This window comes from Perognathus longimembris, chromosome 3, assembly GCF_023159225.1.
Source record: "Perognathus longimembris pacificus isolate PPM17 chromosome 3, ASM2315922v1, whole genome shotgun sequence".
NCBI lineage: Eukaryota > Metazoa > Chordata > Mammalia > Rodentia > Heteromyidae > Perognathus > Perognathus longimembris.
The window spans coordinates 66448487-66465466 of NC_063163.1; the positions used below are offsets into that span (position 1 = coordinate 66448487).

General features: G+C 53.2%; 1 protein-coding gene across 1 annotated transcript in view; it reads left to right on the forward strand.

Annotated features, from left to right (window-relative positions):
* Positions 1-714: 714 nt before the first annotated feature.
* The window catches only part of Mllt1 (MLLT1 super elongation complex subunit), a 49534-nt gene continuing 33268 nt past the window's right edge, over positions 715-16980 (forward strand). The window contains exons 1-2 of the mRNA XM_048341887.1: positions 715-891; positions 11378-11558. Of these exons, the coding sequence (XP_048197844.1) occupies positions 880-891; positions 11378-11558 (193 nt within the window). The 5' untranslated portion in view covers positions 715-879. The remainder of the gene's footprint in view (positions 892-11377; positions 11559-16980) is intronic.

Sequence of the window (16980 nt, forward strand, 5' to 3'; positions counted from 1 at the left end):
GAGCCACTGCTCTTGACTACAACTGCCACTACGATTCACGATGGCCCTTTCTCCAGATGGACGCATCCCTTTTGTCTAGGTGAACAATCGAGAACCGCAGTCATTTTGCTCTCGCCTTGCAAACTCGCACGAAGCAGGATCTTCACCCCCCGCCCCCCCGACCCGTGGCGCGCTCGTCCCTGTTTCACAAATAACTGCATGCACGGACTGGAGGGCCCGCGAGGGAGCCAGGGGCTGGACAAAGCTGGTCGCGACTGGAAAGCACGGTCTCCAGCTCCAGAGCACATTCCATCACAATAGCAGCCACACGCGGGGAATCCAAGCGTCCCCGGGGCTTCCCTCCAGGGCTTCCACCTGCCACGCTCCGCGGCGCCCGCGGGACTCTCCCGCCCAGGGATGCTCGCGCAGCGGTGCGCAGGCGCGGCGCGCCCGTCCCGCCCCCGCCCCCCTCCACGTGCGGCGCACACCTCGCGCTCGCCTCGGCGGGACTCGCCTCGCGCCTCCCTCCCTCCCTTCTCCCGCCCCTCCGCTCCTGGCCTTCCTATTGGCTGGAGGCTTCGTCCCTCCGACCGCAGCCAGGCAGGCCCCCTCCAGGCAGGAAGTCCCACCTTACGAGCGGTTGATCGTCTCTCGGATTGGTCCGAGGGGCTGTCAGTTAGAGGTGGTGGGCCCAAGTAGTCGGCGGGGCCCCGCGGTCGGTGAGCGACCCGAACTGGCGGTGGTTTCCGGTTCCGCGGGGCTGGCGGGCGGGCGGGCAGCCGGGAGCTGCGGCGGAGTCGGAGTCTGACAGACAATGAGGAGGGCGGCGGGGCGGCCCTGAGTGGCGTTGGCGGCGGCGGAGAGCGACGCGGGACCCGGGGGCGGGGCGGGGCGCCAGCCATGGACAATCAGGTGAGGAGCGGCTGCGCCGCCGGGGCGCTGCCCGCCCGGCCCCCTCCCTCCTTCCCTCCGCCTTCCCGCCCGCCCGGCCCTCCTCGGTCCCGTCCTTCCTGGGTCCCGGCCTCCCCGCCCCGCTCCGCTCCCGCCCGCCTCGCTTTGTGCGCGCCCGCCGCTCCCCAGGCCTTTATGTGGGGCAGGGGCGCCCCTCCCCCATCCGCGACCCTAGCCCGCCCGGAACGTCTTAGACCCCCGTGGCGACCCCAGCCTGACTCAGAGACCCCCCGCTTGGGATGGCCCTTGGAACCCTTGGGCGATCTAGAGTCCCCTGGGACCATCCTGGGATTCCCCAGTGCAACCCGGCGAACCTCCCTCCCCTGGAGACTCCAGCCCGGTCCTGGACCTTTTGAGATGCCCCTTTGGAGCTCCAGTCTGACACAGATGCTTGTGAGATGCCAGGGGAGACCCTAGCTCTGCCCAGAATCCCTCTCCTCCCCACAGCTCTTAGGGATCCCTCCTGGCCCAGGAGGTCACTTAGACCCCTGTGGGACTCTCCAGATTTGGCCTGGGTCCCCTTACCCTTTTGGATTCATGACTTTTTTCTCTCTAGATCCTTGGCCCTGAGTCTTCCCAAACGCCATGAAACACCCCAACACCCCCCCAAATCTGGGCTCTTGTTCCCACTTCAGCTTTGAGTTCTTCCAGAACTCATCCTTCATCGCTCTTAGAACCCAGTCCCAGCTTAGGCCGCCTTCCCCCAAGTTGCTATCCTGCCCTGGGCCTCTCCCCCCCTCTGATCCTACACCTGCCATACCTGAACTCCCCTTTTACCTCCTCTCCTGGCGGAGCCTCCTGCTTCACTCCAAGGGCTCAGCCTGTGTAGTGTCCCTGCCCTTTTGGATTTGAGCTTGAGTCCTCTATCTTTGTCCCACCCTGCCATTTCTGTCTTTGTCTTTTTTGAGCCCTGGTCATTTCTACTGAGGGACTTCTCTTAGTTCAGACCCTATTGATGATCAGGGGGGTTAAGGGTCGCTTCTGCTCTGACCTGATAGCTCTGAAAGCCTTCACACCTCTGCCATTGCCCTGGGCTTTGGCCATCTTTGCCATGGGCCTAGTCCAGATCTCTTTGGCCATTCATGCTCCTTTGACCGTAGCTGGCCTTGCTTTACCCCCCTCCCATAGTTCCCCTTTATACTTGGGGTGTTCCACTCCATTCCAAGCACTCCCAGGACTGACTCGTTTTTCAAACACTACCCTCTTTACTTCTCCCGCTCATTTTCCCTTCCTTTCCCAGCATCACAGAGTCTCAAGCCTAACCCAGGGGGAAGGATTCCCCAACTCCGCAAACTCTCCTGTGGGCCCCTCCCACAGGAGGGGAAACTATTCTGGCGCCAGTCCTGTTGGTTCTTGTAAAACCCAACGCCCTCTGTTCTCCCGTCACCTATAAGCTCCTCCTCTTCCTCACAAGGGTATTGCTGCCCCTAACTCTGGTCACTTTTCCATCCTCCGCTGTTGCCCTGGCTTTTGGAGGCAGGAAGTCAGGGCCAGTGTTGTAGGGCTGAGGGGCTGTGGGGCTGGGAGCTGCAATCCCTGCTGTTAGCCAGGACAGGTTGGGGCATCCCGGGCTGCTGGCGCCACAGAGGCGCCTCTGCCATGTGCCATGTGGCCCAGGGTCATTGAGGCCCCTGGCTGGAGCTTCTGGCACCCACTCACTGTGGCTTCCCTGCCTGCTTGCTGTGAGCAGACGTGGAAGGGCAATGGGTGATAGCGCTTGGCTGGTGGATCTGCATGACCTAGTGCTAGCTGATTTCCCTCAAAGCCAGTACTTGCTATCTCTGATCCATGTTGAGTTAGCCCAGCAAAATGTCCCTTCAGCATGCACCATCATGGACACCCACCAGGGATATAGAGTCTGGTCCTTGTCCTCACCCTTGTGCCCACAGAAATCTTTGGCCATTTTCCCTTGTCATGTGCATCTAGGCCTGAAAATCTGGCAGGTTGTCACTTCTATGAATGAGTAGTGGGAAGGGGTGGCATTCTTGATCTGTGACAGAAGGAAAGAGAAAGGACTGCTCAAGTGACACTGACCCTGAACAGCCAGCTCTGCCTCCCTCAATACAGTGGCCACCAACACCTGTGACTGTTTTAAGTTTCAGCCAAGTGGTGTATAAAATATTTAGTCTGTCAGTCACAGCAGCCACCTTTTCAGTGCTCAGTAACTGAGTCCTGGCCTGGGGGTTGTGAAGACCAGATATGTCCACCAGTGCAGAAACTTCCACTCAGAAGCCCCAGCTGAGGTGAGTGTAGTATGTTCTGGAGGGAAGGATGTACCTATCCAAGGCCTGACTGCATGGCCAGGTAGACTTGGGGAACACCAGCAGCTCTGTCTTTTGCTAAGAAGACCCCTGGGGAAACAGGAGAATGGCCAACCATTTACCCAAGTAGGTGGGTGGACTTAGTGTCCCGGAGCGACTCCAGGCACACAGAAAATGCTTTGAATCTGCCAGTCTTGGCAGATTCTACCTCTCCTTCCTCTCCCTCCACTCCCCTCAGGGATGTTGCAAGCTGTAAATGCCTCTTTATAGTGGGCCTGGCTTGGCTTTCCCTTGGGTGCTGGTGGGGGGCTTTGCCTCTCTGCCTTCCCCTTCCCCTAGGACTGAGGACCAGCCAAATAGCAGGGGTTCCTATTTTCCTCAGCTCCTAACCTCCCCTCATGCCATATTTTCTCCATGGTCAGGTTCTCTCTGGATCTCCCCTTTGCCCTTCCACATGTGAGCTGGTGTCATCTGTGGCATTTGGGGAGGCGTATGTCTCGGGGGAAGGATTGAGTGTTGAACTTGGGGCTTCGTGCTCTTGGTCATCTTTCTTTTTCAAGGCTGGCATTTTACCACTTGGGCCATGCCTCCAGCTCCCCATTCTGCTGGTTAATTGGATTGGCTCGGAACTCAGATTCTCTGGTCTCAACCTCCTGAGTAGCTAGGATTACAGGTGTGAGAAACGGGCGAGTACATGACTATTTTTGACCAGCACATGAATGAGACCTTTAGTGGCTTAGGATCTGTGTCCCTGGGAGGACTGTGGTTTGTCTCCAAGGCTGAGTGGGGAAAGGACCACTGAGTGGATACTGGGAAGAAGATCTGGAAGGATCTGGGTGCCAGTCACTGGGCACTGTGGTTTCCCAGGGAGCTGAGAGGGGTGTCAAAAGCTGGACAGTGGGGGGGGGGGCTGGGACTGGTCTTACCTTGGAGGTGGGTGGCAGCGTGGCTGCATTGGTGGAGTTGTACTTGCTGCTTCTCCACCTGCATTCTGGTTGGGACTGGAGAACAGCTGCTATGCCAATGCTCCCCCTGGAGTATTTGCTACTGATGCTGGAAGCTGGGGGCCATTTCACATTTGCACTCAGGAGTGCAAGTACAGGCCCAGTGGTGGGGGTGGGGGGCTGGAAAGGCTCCTAGCCAGTTCACATTTTTTCTGTGGTACCTCTGTTCTTCCCTAGGCTTTTCATAGAAAAGCTTGCACTGATCTGCCCCCCTCCTCCCATCTCTAAAATCACTCCCTGGAAGGTGCATGGGCAAAGGTTTGTCCTACAGTTACAGTACTGCAAAGCAGGAGAGGGCAGGGTCCCAGCTCCTCTTCCCGTTTCTGTCCCATCATCATCCCTAATGCAAGGTTTCACACTCTGCTAGTGTTGGATCAGTAAAAGTGGCCTTGCAGCCAAGTTCCATGGACCTGGTCACAGATGCCTTGATTGGGATTGTGCGTGCTCCAGCAGACTGGGGCTAGGGGTGTGACTCAGTGCTAGCACTTGCCCTGCATGTGTAAGGTCCTGGATTTGAGCCTCAGCATAAAGTAGACAAATACACAAAAGATAAGGAGGGAAAGAAGGAAGGAAGGAGGGAAGGAGCTGTTCCCCATGTTCCTGGGAGACACATGGTACCCAATTTAACCACTGGAGATAGCTGGTGTGTGTGTGTGTGTGTGTGTGTCTGTCTGTCTGTCTGTCTGTGTCTGTGTGTCTGTATCTGTCTGTCTGTCTGTGTCTATGTGTTTACACTTCCCCAGCCTCCCCTGACAGGTGATGGTTAGGCTTCTCAGTAACTTGAAAACCAAAGATCGTGGGAAAAGGAATGGAGGTGCCAGCCGCTGGTCCCAGTGTACAATACTTAGTGGCCCCGCCCTCTGGGCAAGTAGCCCTCCACTAGGAGATTGGCGTTTTCCCTTCTTTTTGACTGTTCCAAGTCAGCCACTGCCTGAGAGCCCCCAGCTGGGCCTAGAGGGGGAAAGTTCTGCAAAGTGCGATTTGTTTGGTCTGGTGTTGCCATCTCTCTGCAGGGTTGCCCAAGCCCCATTACCTTTTCCCATTAGTGTGTGTGTAGTTCACCAGCAGCAGCCAAGCATGGCCCAGTTGCACCTCAGGACCTGCTGAGGCTGGTGAGGGAGGAGACCCAGCACTTCCGCCTCTGGAGAGAGGGAAGGCATCCAAGCATTCACCACCCTAATCACACCACAGGGTGAGGTGCAAAATCCCAAGAGGAGAGAGCCTTTGGTTAGAAAGGATCCCCACCAGAAAATCCAGAGAAATCTTACAAATTAATTGTCAAAGACCTGCCTCTGGGCTCGGGGTCCAGGCTTAGGACCATGTTCAGGGAAGACCGGATGGCTGGTCTAATCACATGAAAACAAAAATGGCAGGGGGCTTTGAGTTTTGTGGAAGAGCTTGAGCAAGGCTCTCTTCTATTCTCCAGGTGAAGGCCATTTCCATCTGCACCTAGAGTGAGCTGTTCTCTCCAGGGCAGGGGCCTGGGTGGCCACCCTCTAGTATCTGTTTGCCTAGCTTGCTGGACTTAGGGTTCTGGCTTCAGTTCTAAGTGTTTTCTGCTAGTTTGACTGTCCCCACATGGCCCTTAGCGCCCTGAGGCTGCCCCGTCCATCAGATGGTCTTCTAGAAGTAAAATGATTCACACTTTTTGGGGCAGGACCAGAACACCACCTTGCTCGGGGCTTTTGTTGGGAAGTGGGCATCATGAGGAGTCACCAAATCTGTGGGGAAGTGGCAGTCACTGCCTGTGGGGGTTCTGCAAAGGGGCTCCAAGCAGCTGGCAGTCATGAGACCTGGAGGATCTGCTCCAGGTCCCCTCATGAGCAAGTTGGGGAGACAGCTACTGCCCAGGCAGCATTCATCCTGGAGGCTCCAGCTTAGGTTAAGGCCACTCAGTGCCCCCATGCAGCCAGGTACCCCTCCCAGAGGGTCAGCTGACTGGTTTGTTTCTAGCCGGTGGCTCCAGTGTGGCTGTGGACAGAGTCCAGGTGGAGTAGAGGAAGGAGGGGGCGTATCCCAGGGCTCTGGAACAGGCTCAGATGTGTTAGTAAATTATGACGTGACACGTAGAGCTGTTGGCCAGGGCTCAGCTACTGATGGCCTCCAGTTAGTGTAGTTTCAACTTCTTAACAAGCCAGTAGTTCTTTCCTTTGAAAGAGGGTCCCACAGAATTTGTGTTCTTAGAAGATTCTAGCATCTAGGGGCCGGGTGTAGGAGCTGGAGATTGGGCCTGAGGGCACTGTCGGCTGAGATTGTGGCACGCCCTTAGCCGGGGGAGTTGCGGCTGCCATTGGCGCCAGCCCCTGGGGCATAGATGTCTCGGGGCTGGGGTGCTTAGGGCCAGGACACTGGCTGGCTGGCTTGGAAGATCACCGCTCCGCCTTGGAACCTTCCTGTTTACTTTGGCCTCCACAGCGCAGTTTTGGCACCAGCATTCTCCCTGTCTGATGGAACTGTGGTCTTCTGTTCTTTCGCAATAACTGCTCTGCCGCCTGTGTGCCCTGGGTTGGAGCTCCATGTCATGAAAACTGCTGGGAAGCAGCTGGATTGGGTCAGAGGAGAGTCTCTCGTGATGCAGGAATGAACTCCAAAGAAGCTGCCATGGGGCTGGGTGGACTGTCTGTGTTTTGGTCATGTGTACCTCGTGTTCACCTGGACCATCCCAGCCATTCAGAGATCATCTTCCAGTTCTCAAGTGCGAAAGCAGGTCGAGAAGTCAGTTGGAGCCATTCCAGCCCTTTTAGGGATGATGTAAATACTGTTTGGAGCTCATTCTCCATACACAGCACTGTTCAAAGAGGTGCTTATGTTCCATTTAATGATAGTAACTTATTTATCCACAGGGTATTTGTTAGAATGTACTACACTTTGCCAGAAAACCACTCAGATGTCCAGATATAAGAACAAAGGAAAGGTTTATTGCCAGCAAAGGCAAGACCCTTCTCACAAGGGAGAAGTGAGAAGTGCTGGCTATTGTCTGAGGTGACCTATATAACTTACTGGTGCTAGGAGGGGCTAGAAGGCAGAGACTCTGGTGTGGACTGTGGACCAGGGGCTTCATGGTGGGCTAGGATTTATGGCTGCTGTCTGAGTAGTAGATAAGGGGTCTTGCAGCTGCCCAGGCCTGAAGGTCACTCTCAGGAGATCTTGTTGCCTTATATGGTTATAATTGCCCCAAAGGAGTTCCATCTCAAGATAAAGGTGGTAGAGGCTAATGGTTTACTGCCCTCACTAGATAGGCCTAGTTTTGCCTAAGAAAGGAGCATGCTAAGCTATGGGAGAGGAGACTATTGGGAATACAGTATTCCTTGTCTACTGTTATTTTTGTGTGAGTGTGTATGTTTATGTGTGCCAGTACAGGGGCTTGAACTCAGGACCTAGGCACTGTCCCTGAGCTTTATTTGCTCAAGGCTGATGCTTTACCACAAGCTACAGCTCCAATTCTGGGTCTTTGGTGGTTAGAGTTAAGAGTCTCACAAGCTTTTATTACCAGGGCTAGCTTTGAACCTTGATCCTCATATTTCAGCCTCCTGAGTAGCTACAATTACAGGTGAGAGTCTCAGGCCCAGTGTTCAAGTCCCATGACCGACCAAAAATAAAAATAAATAAAATACAGGTGAGAGCCATCAGCACTCAGCCTGGTCTTTGTTTTTTTTGAGATCAAGTCTTGTTATATAGCCTAGGATAGCTTGGATTCATGATCCTTCTGCTTCAGCCTCAGTTCTAGGATTACAGGCATGTGCCACTGCACCCAGCTTCATCTACCTTTTGTTTTTGTTTTTGTTTTTTTGGCCAGTCCTGGGCCTTGGACTCAGGGCCTGAGCACTGTCCCTGGCTTCTTCCCGCTCAAGGCTAGCACTCTGCCACGTGAGCCACAGCGCCGCTTCTGGCCGTTTTTTCTGTATATGTGGTGCTGGGGAATCGAACCTAGGGCCTCGTTTATCCGAGGCAGGCACTCTTGCCACTAGGCTATATCCCCAGCCCTCATCTACCTTTTGGTGGGGGATATTTCCACTTAGATATTTCCTTGGCACTGGGACATGTGAACATTGACCTTCTGTCCTCCCTCCCCACTGTCCCTGGCAGAATTGTAAGACCTTCCACCTGCATCCTGGCATTTCTGAATCTTCATCCTTGTATCTGTCCAGTTTCCCCTCTTCCAGCCTCTGTTTACCTCTCTTCTAGGCTCTCCCCCGGGTTGTCTCCCAGCTGGGAGCTTGTCACCGTTCAACACAGAGACCATTTCCTGTCCCCAGTGACTCACAGATCTTTTATCCAGAGATCCACAGGGACTATCATTCTGAGCCAGAGCTCCTTCAACCCATTTCCTTTTTAAATTAACTAATGTTTAAACTGATGAAATTGTGTACATTTATCATGAACTGTTTTTTTTTTTTTCTTTTTTGGCAGCCCTAGGGATTGAACTCAGGGTCTTGTACTTGCTAAGCAAGCATGGTACCACTTGGGCCATGCTCCCATTACATGTTTGTTTAGTTTGTGTGTGTGTGCCACACGAGTCCTAGGACTTGAACTAAGGGTCTGGGTGCTGTTGAGCTTTTTTTGCTCAAGTCTAGACTCTATCACTTGAGCCATAGCTCCACTTTCAGCATTTATTTTTTTTTGGTAGTTAATTGGATAAGAATCTCATGGACATTACTGCTTGTCTAGTCTGGCTTTGAACTGCAATCCTCAGATCTCAGTCTCCTGAGTAGCTAAGATCATAGGTGTCAGCCACTGATGCCTGGCTTAAATTTTTATTTTTGTCAGTCATGGGGCTTGAACTCAGGGCCTGGATGCTGGCCCTGAGCTTTTTTGCTCAAGGCTAAGTGCTCTACCACTTTGAACCACAGCTTGACTTTTGTTTTTTTGATGGTTAATTGGAGATAAGTCTCAGACTTTCCTGACTGTATTCAACCCACGATCCTCAGGTCTTAGCCTCCTGAGTAGGTAGAATTACAAGTGTGCCTGGCTTAAGCATTTTTTTTTTTTCGCTAGTCCCAAGGCTTGAGGCACTGTCCCTGAGCTTCTTTTGCTCAAGGCTAGCACTCTACCACTTGAGCCACAGTGCCACTTTTGGCTTCTTCTGTTTATGTGGTGCTGAGGAATCAAACCCAGGGCTTCATGTATGCTAGGCAGGCATTCTACCACTAGGCCACATTCCCGGCCCCTAAATTAATTTTTCAAAATATGAAAAAAAAAGGTGATGTACAGAGGGGTTACTGTTTCCTAAGTCAGGTAATGACTATGTTTCTTTTTGGATAATGTCACCCCTTTCATCACTCTCTGCACAAGGTTTTTGGGTTGTTTTTTGTTTGTTTGTCTTTTGCCAGTTCTGGGGCTTGAACTCAGGGCCTGAGCACTGTCCCTGGCTCCTTTTTGCTCAAGGCTAGCACTCTGCCACTTGAGCCACAGTGCCACTTCTGACCTTTTCTATATATGTGGTACTGAGGAATCAAACCCAGGGCCTTATGTATGTGAGGCCTGTTTCTCCCACCTGTTTGGCTAAGTGTCTACAGTCCCAAGCCTTGCCCCCTTTATTATTATTATTATTTGCCACTTGGCCCTTTCCTCTTGAAAAGGTCTCCACGGCGCCGTGTGGCCCAGCGGTTTTCTGAGGAAGGTAACCAGCATTTCCTATAGGGAAGGTACATGGATGTTTCTCTGATCTCGGAGACTGTTTAGGGGTACACAGCAGGCCCCAGCCCAGAGACAGGGTGGTGCAGCTTCCCCAACTTCCATGCTGATGGAAAAGGGCCCTGGGAGAAGAGGCCCTGAGCTGGGATCTTGGCCAGCAGGGAAGTGAGTTTAGGGTACCACAGGCTGGGGCAGTGGAGGACACAGGACACAGGAATGGGTCTGGGGGGGTGGTGGTGTGACTGAGCTGGACCCAGGGCTGCATTTCCTTAGTCTGCAACTCAGACAAGCCACCAACTTGTGTGTGTGTGTGTCTCTGTGGGCTGGGGACCCTCAAAGTGTGGCATTTACACATGGACTAGGGGTTTTCTGACTCAGGAGCGTAGGTTTCCAGACTGGTGCAAATGCATGGGGGCAGGGCAGACTGAGAGGTGTGTCCCAGAGCTGCAGGAGTGGCTAGGAGGGAGGCCAGCTGGTGGAGGAGGTAGGGAGTGATGCAGCCCTGGAGAAGAAAGTAAGGTTGGAAGACGGCTGGACACTATGGAGCAGAGAGGCTGGTAGCCAGGGCGGAAGTGCCCCCCTGCCCGCCTCTCTTGGCACTTAGCAGCAAGTGTCCCCTTGGCTTTGCTCCTTGTGGGGCACTGCTGTTTGCTGCTGGGTGTCAGGCTGCAGCTGTGAGGAGTCTGGGGGAGGTGCCCTGTCTGGCTCTGCCTGGCTACATGTCACAAGAGCTCTGAAGGCTTTGTGTTTGGTGGCTGGGAACTGACTGCTGCTGCTGTGTTTTGGGGTACAGTGTCAGGCAGGTGCCTGATGGAGGGCTTGATGAAACAGCTAGTGCTTGCTGATGGCTTTTTCAGGGTGTGTGTGTGTGAGAGAGAGAGAGGGAGGGAGGAGAGAGAGAGAGAGAGAGAGAACCTTGCACTTACATGTTGGGTGTGTGAAAATGAAGGTGCTGGCATTGAGGTGCTTCGGTGGCTTGCCCAGGGAGGCAGGATGGCAGTGGTTGGGAAGCGGTTGTGTGGAGTTCACAGACCTGGGCTTCAATTGAGCCCTGTTATCCCAGCTAGGTGGGGAGCCTCAGTTTCCCCATCTACAGAATTGCAGTCCAGGGAGATCTGGGTGGGACAGCTCTCCTCCCCGGGTGACCTTAGGGGAACAGGGGGCCATCTGCCCGCAGCAGATTCCTTTAGGGGAAAGCATGGGAAATTTGGGCCTTCTGGTGGAGGATGAGCCAGGGTGGGCAGCTGGGGGAGGAGCATGGGGAGCAGTGGGGAGGCAGAGGTGCTGCAGGTGTGCTCTCAGAGTCAGGGCTGAGCTGGGCACTAGAAGCCCAGGGAGAAGGATATGGGCGTGAATGGAGTACTAGCCAAGGACTCAGAAAAGGGCTGGGACCCCGAAGTGGCTCCAGTCCCCTCCTCTCCCGCATCTGAAAGTGCACGGCACTGGTGTGGGGGCTTTCATATCACTTGGCTGAGAGTGCTCACTAGGTGTGGGGATGGGCCAGCCTGGCTCTGTCCTGCTGACACCACCCTGCCTCTCTTTCCCCAGTGCACTGTCCAGGTCAAGTTAGAGCTGGGGCACCGTGCCCAACTGCGCAAGAAGCCCACCACGGAGGGTTTCACCCATGACTGGATGGTGTTCGTCCGTGGCCCGGAACAATGTGAGATCCAGCACTTCGTGGAGAAGGTGATCTTCTGGCTGCACGACAGCTTCCCCAAGCCGAGGCGCGGTGAGTGGACCTGGGCTCACCCCTCAGAGGGGAAGGTGGGCACTGGGGAGTGAGCAAGAAGGCAAGAAGGCACAGATAGGAGGGGGTTGCTGCAACGTCCTGTCCAGGTGACTCAATCTTTGCTGTGGTAGGACGCATGTGGAGGGTGGAGACAGTGGCATCACTCACCCTGTCTGCTGTCTGTGGCTTCCCTCCCCACTGCACCCTTCCCCTGGCTGTCACACACTCCTGCACCTGGGCCCATCTATTCAGGCAGTTTGTGGTCACAGGCAACTTCTTGGGGCAGGACCTCCCCCAGCTCCCCCCTCCAGAAAGACTTTGGCTGGGAATCTGAGGAGAAAGGTCAGTAGTCTCCTGAGCTCCTTGGGCGCGAGGCAGGGTCTGATTTTTCTTACTGTTGAGTCCTCAGGGCCATGTACAACACAGGGGTCCTTTCTATTTACTTATTTGTTTGTTTGTTCTTTGCCATGCTGGACACTTCAGGCAAGCACTAGTCACTGAGCTCCAGCTTCAGTCCCCAGTAAATTGTTTACACAATTTTTGCCAGTCCTGGGGCTTGAACTCAGGGCCTGGGCGCTGTCCCTGAGCTTCCTTTGCCCAAGGCTAGCTACTCTACCACTTGAGCCACAGCACCATTTCTGTTCATGTGGCGCTGAAGGATTGAAACCCAGGGATTCCTGCATGCTAGGCAAGCACTCTACCACTAAGCCACATTCCCAGCCCAAGTTAACAATTCTTTTTAGTTTGTGTTAGTTGTACAGGAAAGGATTTCATTGTGACATGTCTACATGTGCGCACAATGTATTCCAGTCAGTCTCCCTCTGCCCCTTCCTCTTTCCTAAAACAATTTCAGCAGGTGTCGTAGTTCTCTCTCTCTCTCTTTTTTTTAAATAGTTTTATTTTTTTGCCAGTCCTGGGCCTTGAACTCAGGGCCTGAGCACTGTCCCTGGCTTCTTTTTGCTCAAGGCTAGAGCACTCTACCACTTGAGTAGCAATGCCACTTCCGTCTTTGTCTATACATGTGGTACTGAGGAATTGAACCCAGGGCTTCATGTATATGAGGCGAGCACTTTACCACCAGGCCATGTTCCCAGCCCCGTAGTTCTCTTTTCATACATGCAAACCATCTTCCCAGTGACTGGATCTTGAGTCAGGGTGTTGATAAGGTAAGGGAGGCTTTTGTTGCTTCCAAACACTCCTGCCATGACATGGGATGGCAGATGTGACATCTGCCAGTAGAAACTGACAGTTCCAAAGATTCCTCGTGTCAGTGACCATTTCTTTTTCTTATGGGTTTTGTCCTCTCTCCCCTTTACCCCCTCCCTTCCTCCCTCACTGACCATGGCGGATACTCTTAAAGTGCTTACTGATAAAAAGAGTACCGGCTACTTAGCACTTCCTGCTGCCCCCACACTCTTCATTCTCCCCAGAGGGCCAGCTGTACTCCTCATGCTTCCTCAGGCCCCGGGCCACACAGTGTCTTGGTGACACAGTGCCCTGGGGCCCCAGGAGCCTTCAGGAGAGTGATGCAGTCATGTACCGTGAGCTCCAGGTCCCTGAACCTTTGCTTAGCAGCCAGCACACTTGCTGCAGTCTGTCAGGTGGCTCTGTCACATGGACCTCAAACAACCACCCATGCTCCATTCCCATCTGTCCCCATCCTGGCTGGCAGGTGTATGGCAGAGTAAGTGAGGGAGGGTCATTGTGAATATTCAGTATTCTGAGAGGACCCTGGTGTCTAGTGCTGGTGTCCTGGAGTGGAGGGTGTCACCCAGAGGCACCTGGCCAAGGTGGCTGGCCAGGAAAGCAGCAGAGGTGGTAGGGAGGCTGTTCCCTCAGCCTTGCCTCTGTACTGTGGATCTTCCACCTTTGCTACCTCCTCCCCCACGGCAGAGGTGGCTATCCGAGTCTGGTGTGCTCTGCTCTAGCCTTGGTGCCTGGGAGTTCATTGTGAACATATGGGTTCTGGGGTCTGATTCCCTGCCGAGGGAGCCCTTGTCTCCTCAAGCCTTCTCTCCTGACCAGAGCTGCACTTGACTGGGTCAAGCTTGTTGACCTAAAGCCAAGACTGCCCTGGACGGGCAGGACTCAGGCTGGGTGGCTGGAAGCAGCGCTGACTTTGTGTAGTTGGCTGGTCGGCAGGCTGGCTGGCTGCCAGGACTTCATTCTTCCTTTCTGTCCCACGGCCCAACTCTGGGCTACTCAAAGCAGACTAGTCAAGGTCAAATTGAGGTCAGATGGGCTGTCTTCCATCATTTTTTTTTGTTTAAAATTCAGCCGTTTTGTTTGTTTCATATTTGGGCTGTGTGTGTGTGTGTGTGTGTGTGTGTGTGTGTGTGTGTGTGTGTGTGTGTGTGTGTAGGGTGGGGGGATTTGAGTGAGAGTCTAGCTGCAAGGTGGCCTGGACTGCTAGTTCTCCTGCCTTGCTGTCCTGAGTGGTGTGATTATAGCCATGTGCTACCATGCATGGCCGGACAGTGGCTTTTTTATTCCTCCCACTGCTGGGGTTTGAACTCAGGGACATGCTCTTGCTAGACAGGTGCCCTACTCCTTGAGTCATACCTCCAACCCTCAGTCTTTTTTTGCTTTTTTTTTGTTTTTTACTGTTTTTTATTTTGGTTAGTCATGGGGCTTAAACCCAGGGCCTGGATGCTGTCCTTGAGCTTTTCTGCTCAAAGCTAGTGCTATGTCACTTTGAGCCACAGTGCCATTTCTGCTGTTCTGGTGATAAGAGATAAGAGTCTCACAGGCTGGGTGCTGGTAGCTCATACCTGTAATCCTAGCTACTTAGAAGGCTGAGATCTGAGGATTGCAGTTCAAAGCCAGACCTGGTGGGAAAGTCCTTATCTCCAATTAACCACCCGAAAACTGGAAGTGGTGTTGTATCTCCAGTCGTAGAACAGTAGCCTGGAGCTGAAGAGCTCAGGGACAGCACCCAGGCCTAGAGTTCAAGCCCCAGGACCGACCAGAAAAAAAAAAAAAAGTTGCACAGACTTTTCTTCCTGGGCTGGCTTTGAACTGTGAACCTCAGATCTCAGCTTCCTGAGTAGCTAGGATTACAGAAGTGAGGCACTAGCACCTGCCTAGTTACATTTTAAATGGAATCTTGCATTTTTGCCTGGGGCCAGTCTTGGACTGCACTGTTCCTCCTGGGTGTGCTACCACACCCGGTTTGGCTGAGATGAGGGCCTCATTAACTTGCCGGAGCTGGCCTAGAATTGTGATCCTCCAGCTTTCAGCCTCCTGAGTCACTGGGGATATAGGTGTGTACCACTGTGCCTGGCTGGGCAATGAGTTTTGAATAACCTTTGCTTCTTCTTTTTTTTGGGTCTTTGTCATTTCATTTCTTCTGTGGAGCATGTTTATGTTTTCCTTCACCTCTTTAGTCCACTGTGTTTCCCCATCTTCCCTCCAATGACCCTGAGTCTTCTGAGACACCCTCCCTAGCTATCACCTGGGCCTTTTCTTCACCGTTCTCCACTGGGAAGGATTTATCTATTCCCCTTTGTTTTGCTTTATTTCCTCCTTTACTAGAGTGATTTCTTCAGTGCCACCCCAAGAGATTAATTACTTAGGAAATTTCCCAAGGGGGCTGCGGGTGAGGCTGCCCAGCACTGGCACGTGGTAAGATACCATTATTCTGACTCAATGACATGCAGCAGTTGGCTTGTGTGTCCTTTGGAACTCCTCTCCTCCTCCTCCTGCTCCTCCTCCTCTTCCTCTTCCTCCTCCTCCTCCTCCTCCTCCTCCTCCTCCTCCTCCTCCTCTTCCTCCTCCTCCTCCTCCTCCTCCTCCTCCTCCTCCTCCTTCTCCTTCCCACCCCCCTTTCTTTTTTGCCAGTCCTGGGGCTTGGACTCAGGGCCTGAGCACTGTCCCTGACTTCTTTTTGCTCAAGGCTGGCACAGCACCACTTCTGGCTTTTTCTATGTATATGGTGTTGAGGAATCGAACCTGGGGCTTCATGAGGCAAGCACTCTACCACTAGGCCGTATTCCTAGCCCTCTTCTTCTTTTGTGTGGGTCCTGGGGCTTGAACTCAGGGCCTGGGTACTGTCCCTGAGCGGGTTTCTTTTTTTCCTTTTTCTTTCTTTCCCTCTCTTAAGGCTAATGCTCTACACTATAGCCCCAGCTTCATTTTCAGCTTTTTTGGTAGTTAGAGATAAGAGTCTCAGAAACTTTCTTACCTGGGCTGGCTTCAAGCCCCAATCCTTAGATCTCAGCCCCCTGAGCGGCTAGGATTACAGATGTGAGTCACTAGCACCCAGCTCCCATGGAGCTTGACAGTGCCACTTCCTCCGTGTCTCCAGTAGCACAGGGGATATGCCAGGTGGCATTTGTTGCTTCTGGGACTTTGGTTCTGCTTACTGTGTTTCGTGACATGTACTGTCTTTGTCCTTGTGTCAGAAGGTTTTCTTCTAGATCCATGATGGCCTCCTTGTTTATCTGTTTTCTCTTCCCAGGATGCTTTGTCCCCTCACTTTCTCACATTGCTGTCTCCTTGTATGGAAATGTAAACATTTGTGTCTGGATGTAAGATGGGTGTAGGGAGCGAGGGCGCTGCGTAAGCCCCATGCAGCGGCTGCTGCCAGCCCACTCCCTGCATCTGCTGGGTCTTTCCTTCCAACCTCACTGTTGAACTAAAGAAGTGGTAATATTTAGAAGCCTACTCTTGGCTTATGTTTTTGTGCCTGCACTGGGGCTTGAACTTGGAGCCTTGCGCTCTCACTCCGCTTTCTCACCTATTGCTGGTACTCTTATCACCTAAGTCACACCATCAGTTTGGTTTTTTTCCCCTGGTAGATTGGGAATAGAGTCTCAGATTTGCCTGCCTGGGCTAGCTTCTCCCTAGGATCCTCAGATATCAGCCTCTTGAGTAGGATTATAGGCTTGAGCCACCAGTGCCCAGCCTGTCTTGTTTTTATTTGTTGGGTATATATCCTTGGGTCTGAGAGTCTTGATTTTCTGTGTGTGTGTGTGTGTGTGTGTGTGTGTGTGTGTGTGTGTGTGTATGCGTATGCGTATGTTTGTGTGTGTGATGAGGCCAGCACTTTACACAGATGCACTCAGCCTGTTTTTGTGTGATTTTCCTCTCTTCGGGTTGCAGTTTCTCCACTATCTTCAACTGTCTTCCTGGGTTGTATGGGTGGGGCCTCCCAATTAGTACTGAGGACCACTTGCGTAGCTTACACTTCTGCTCTCTCCAGACAGCTGCCTCCTTGTTCTCAAGACGTGGAACCATCTGGCTTTCCCCATGCTGGCCAGGGTGGGGTGGGGGAGGCTGGAGCCCCAGGGCTGTTGCTATAAGCACGGCCTCTTAGTCTGCCTTTTCCAAGATGATGAGTGAGGTTACAAGCTCACCTTTCATTCTGCATGGCTGGCTAGTACCTGGCATAGTCATGAGGTTGTGCAGCCCGTACCACTAA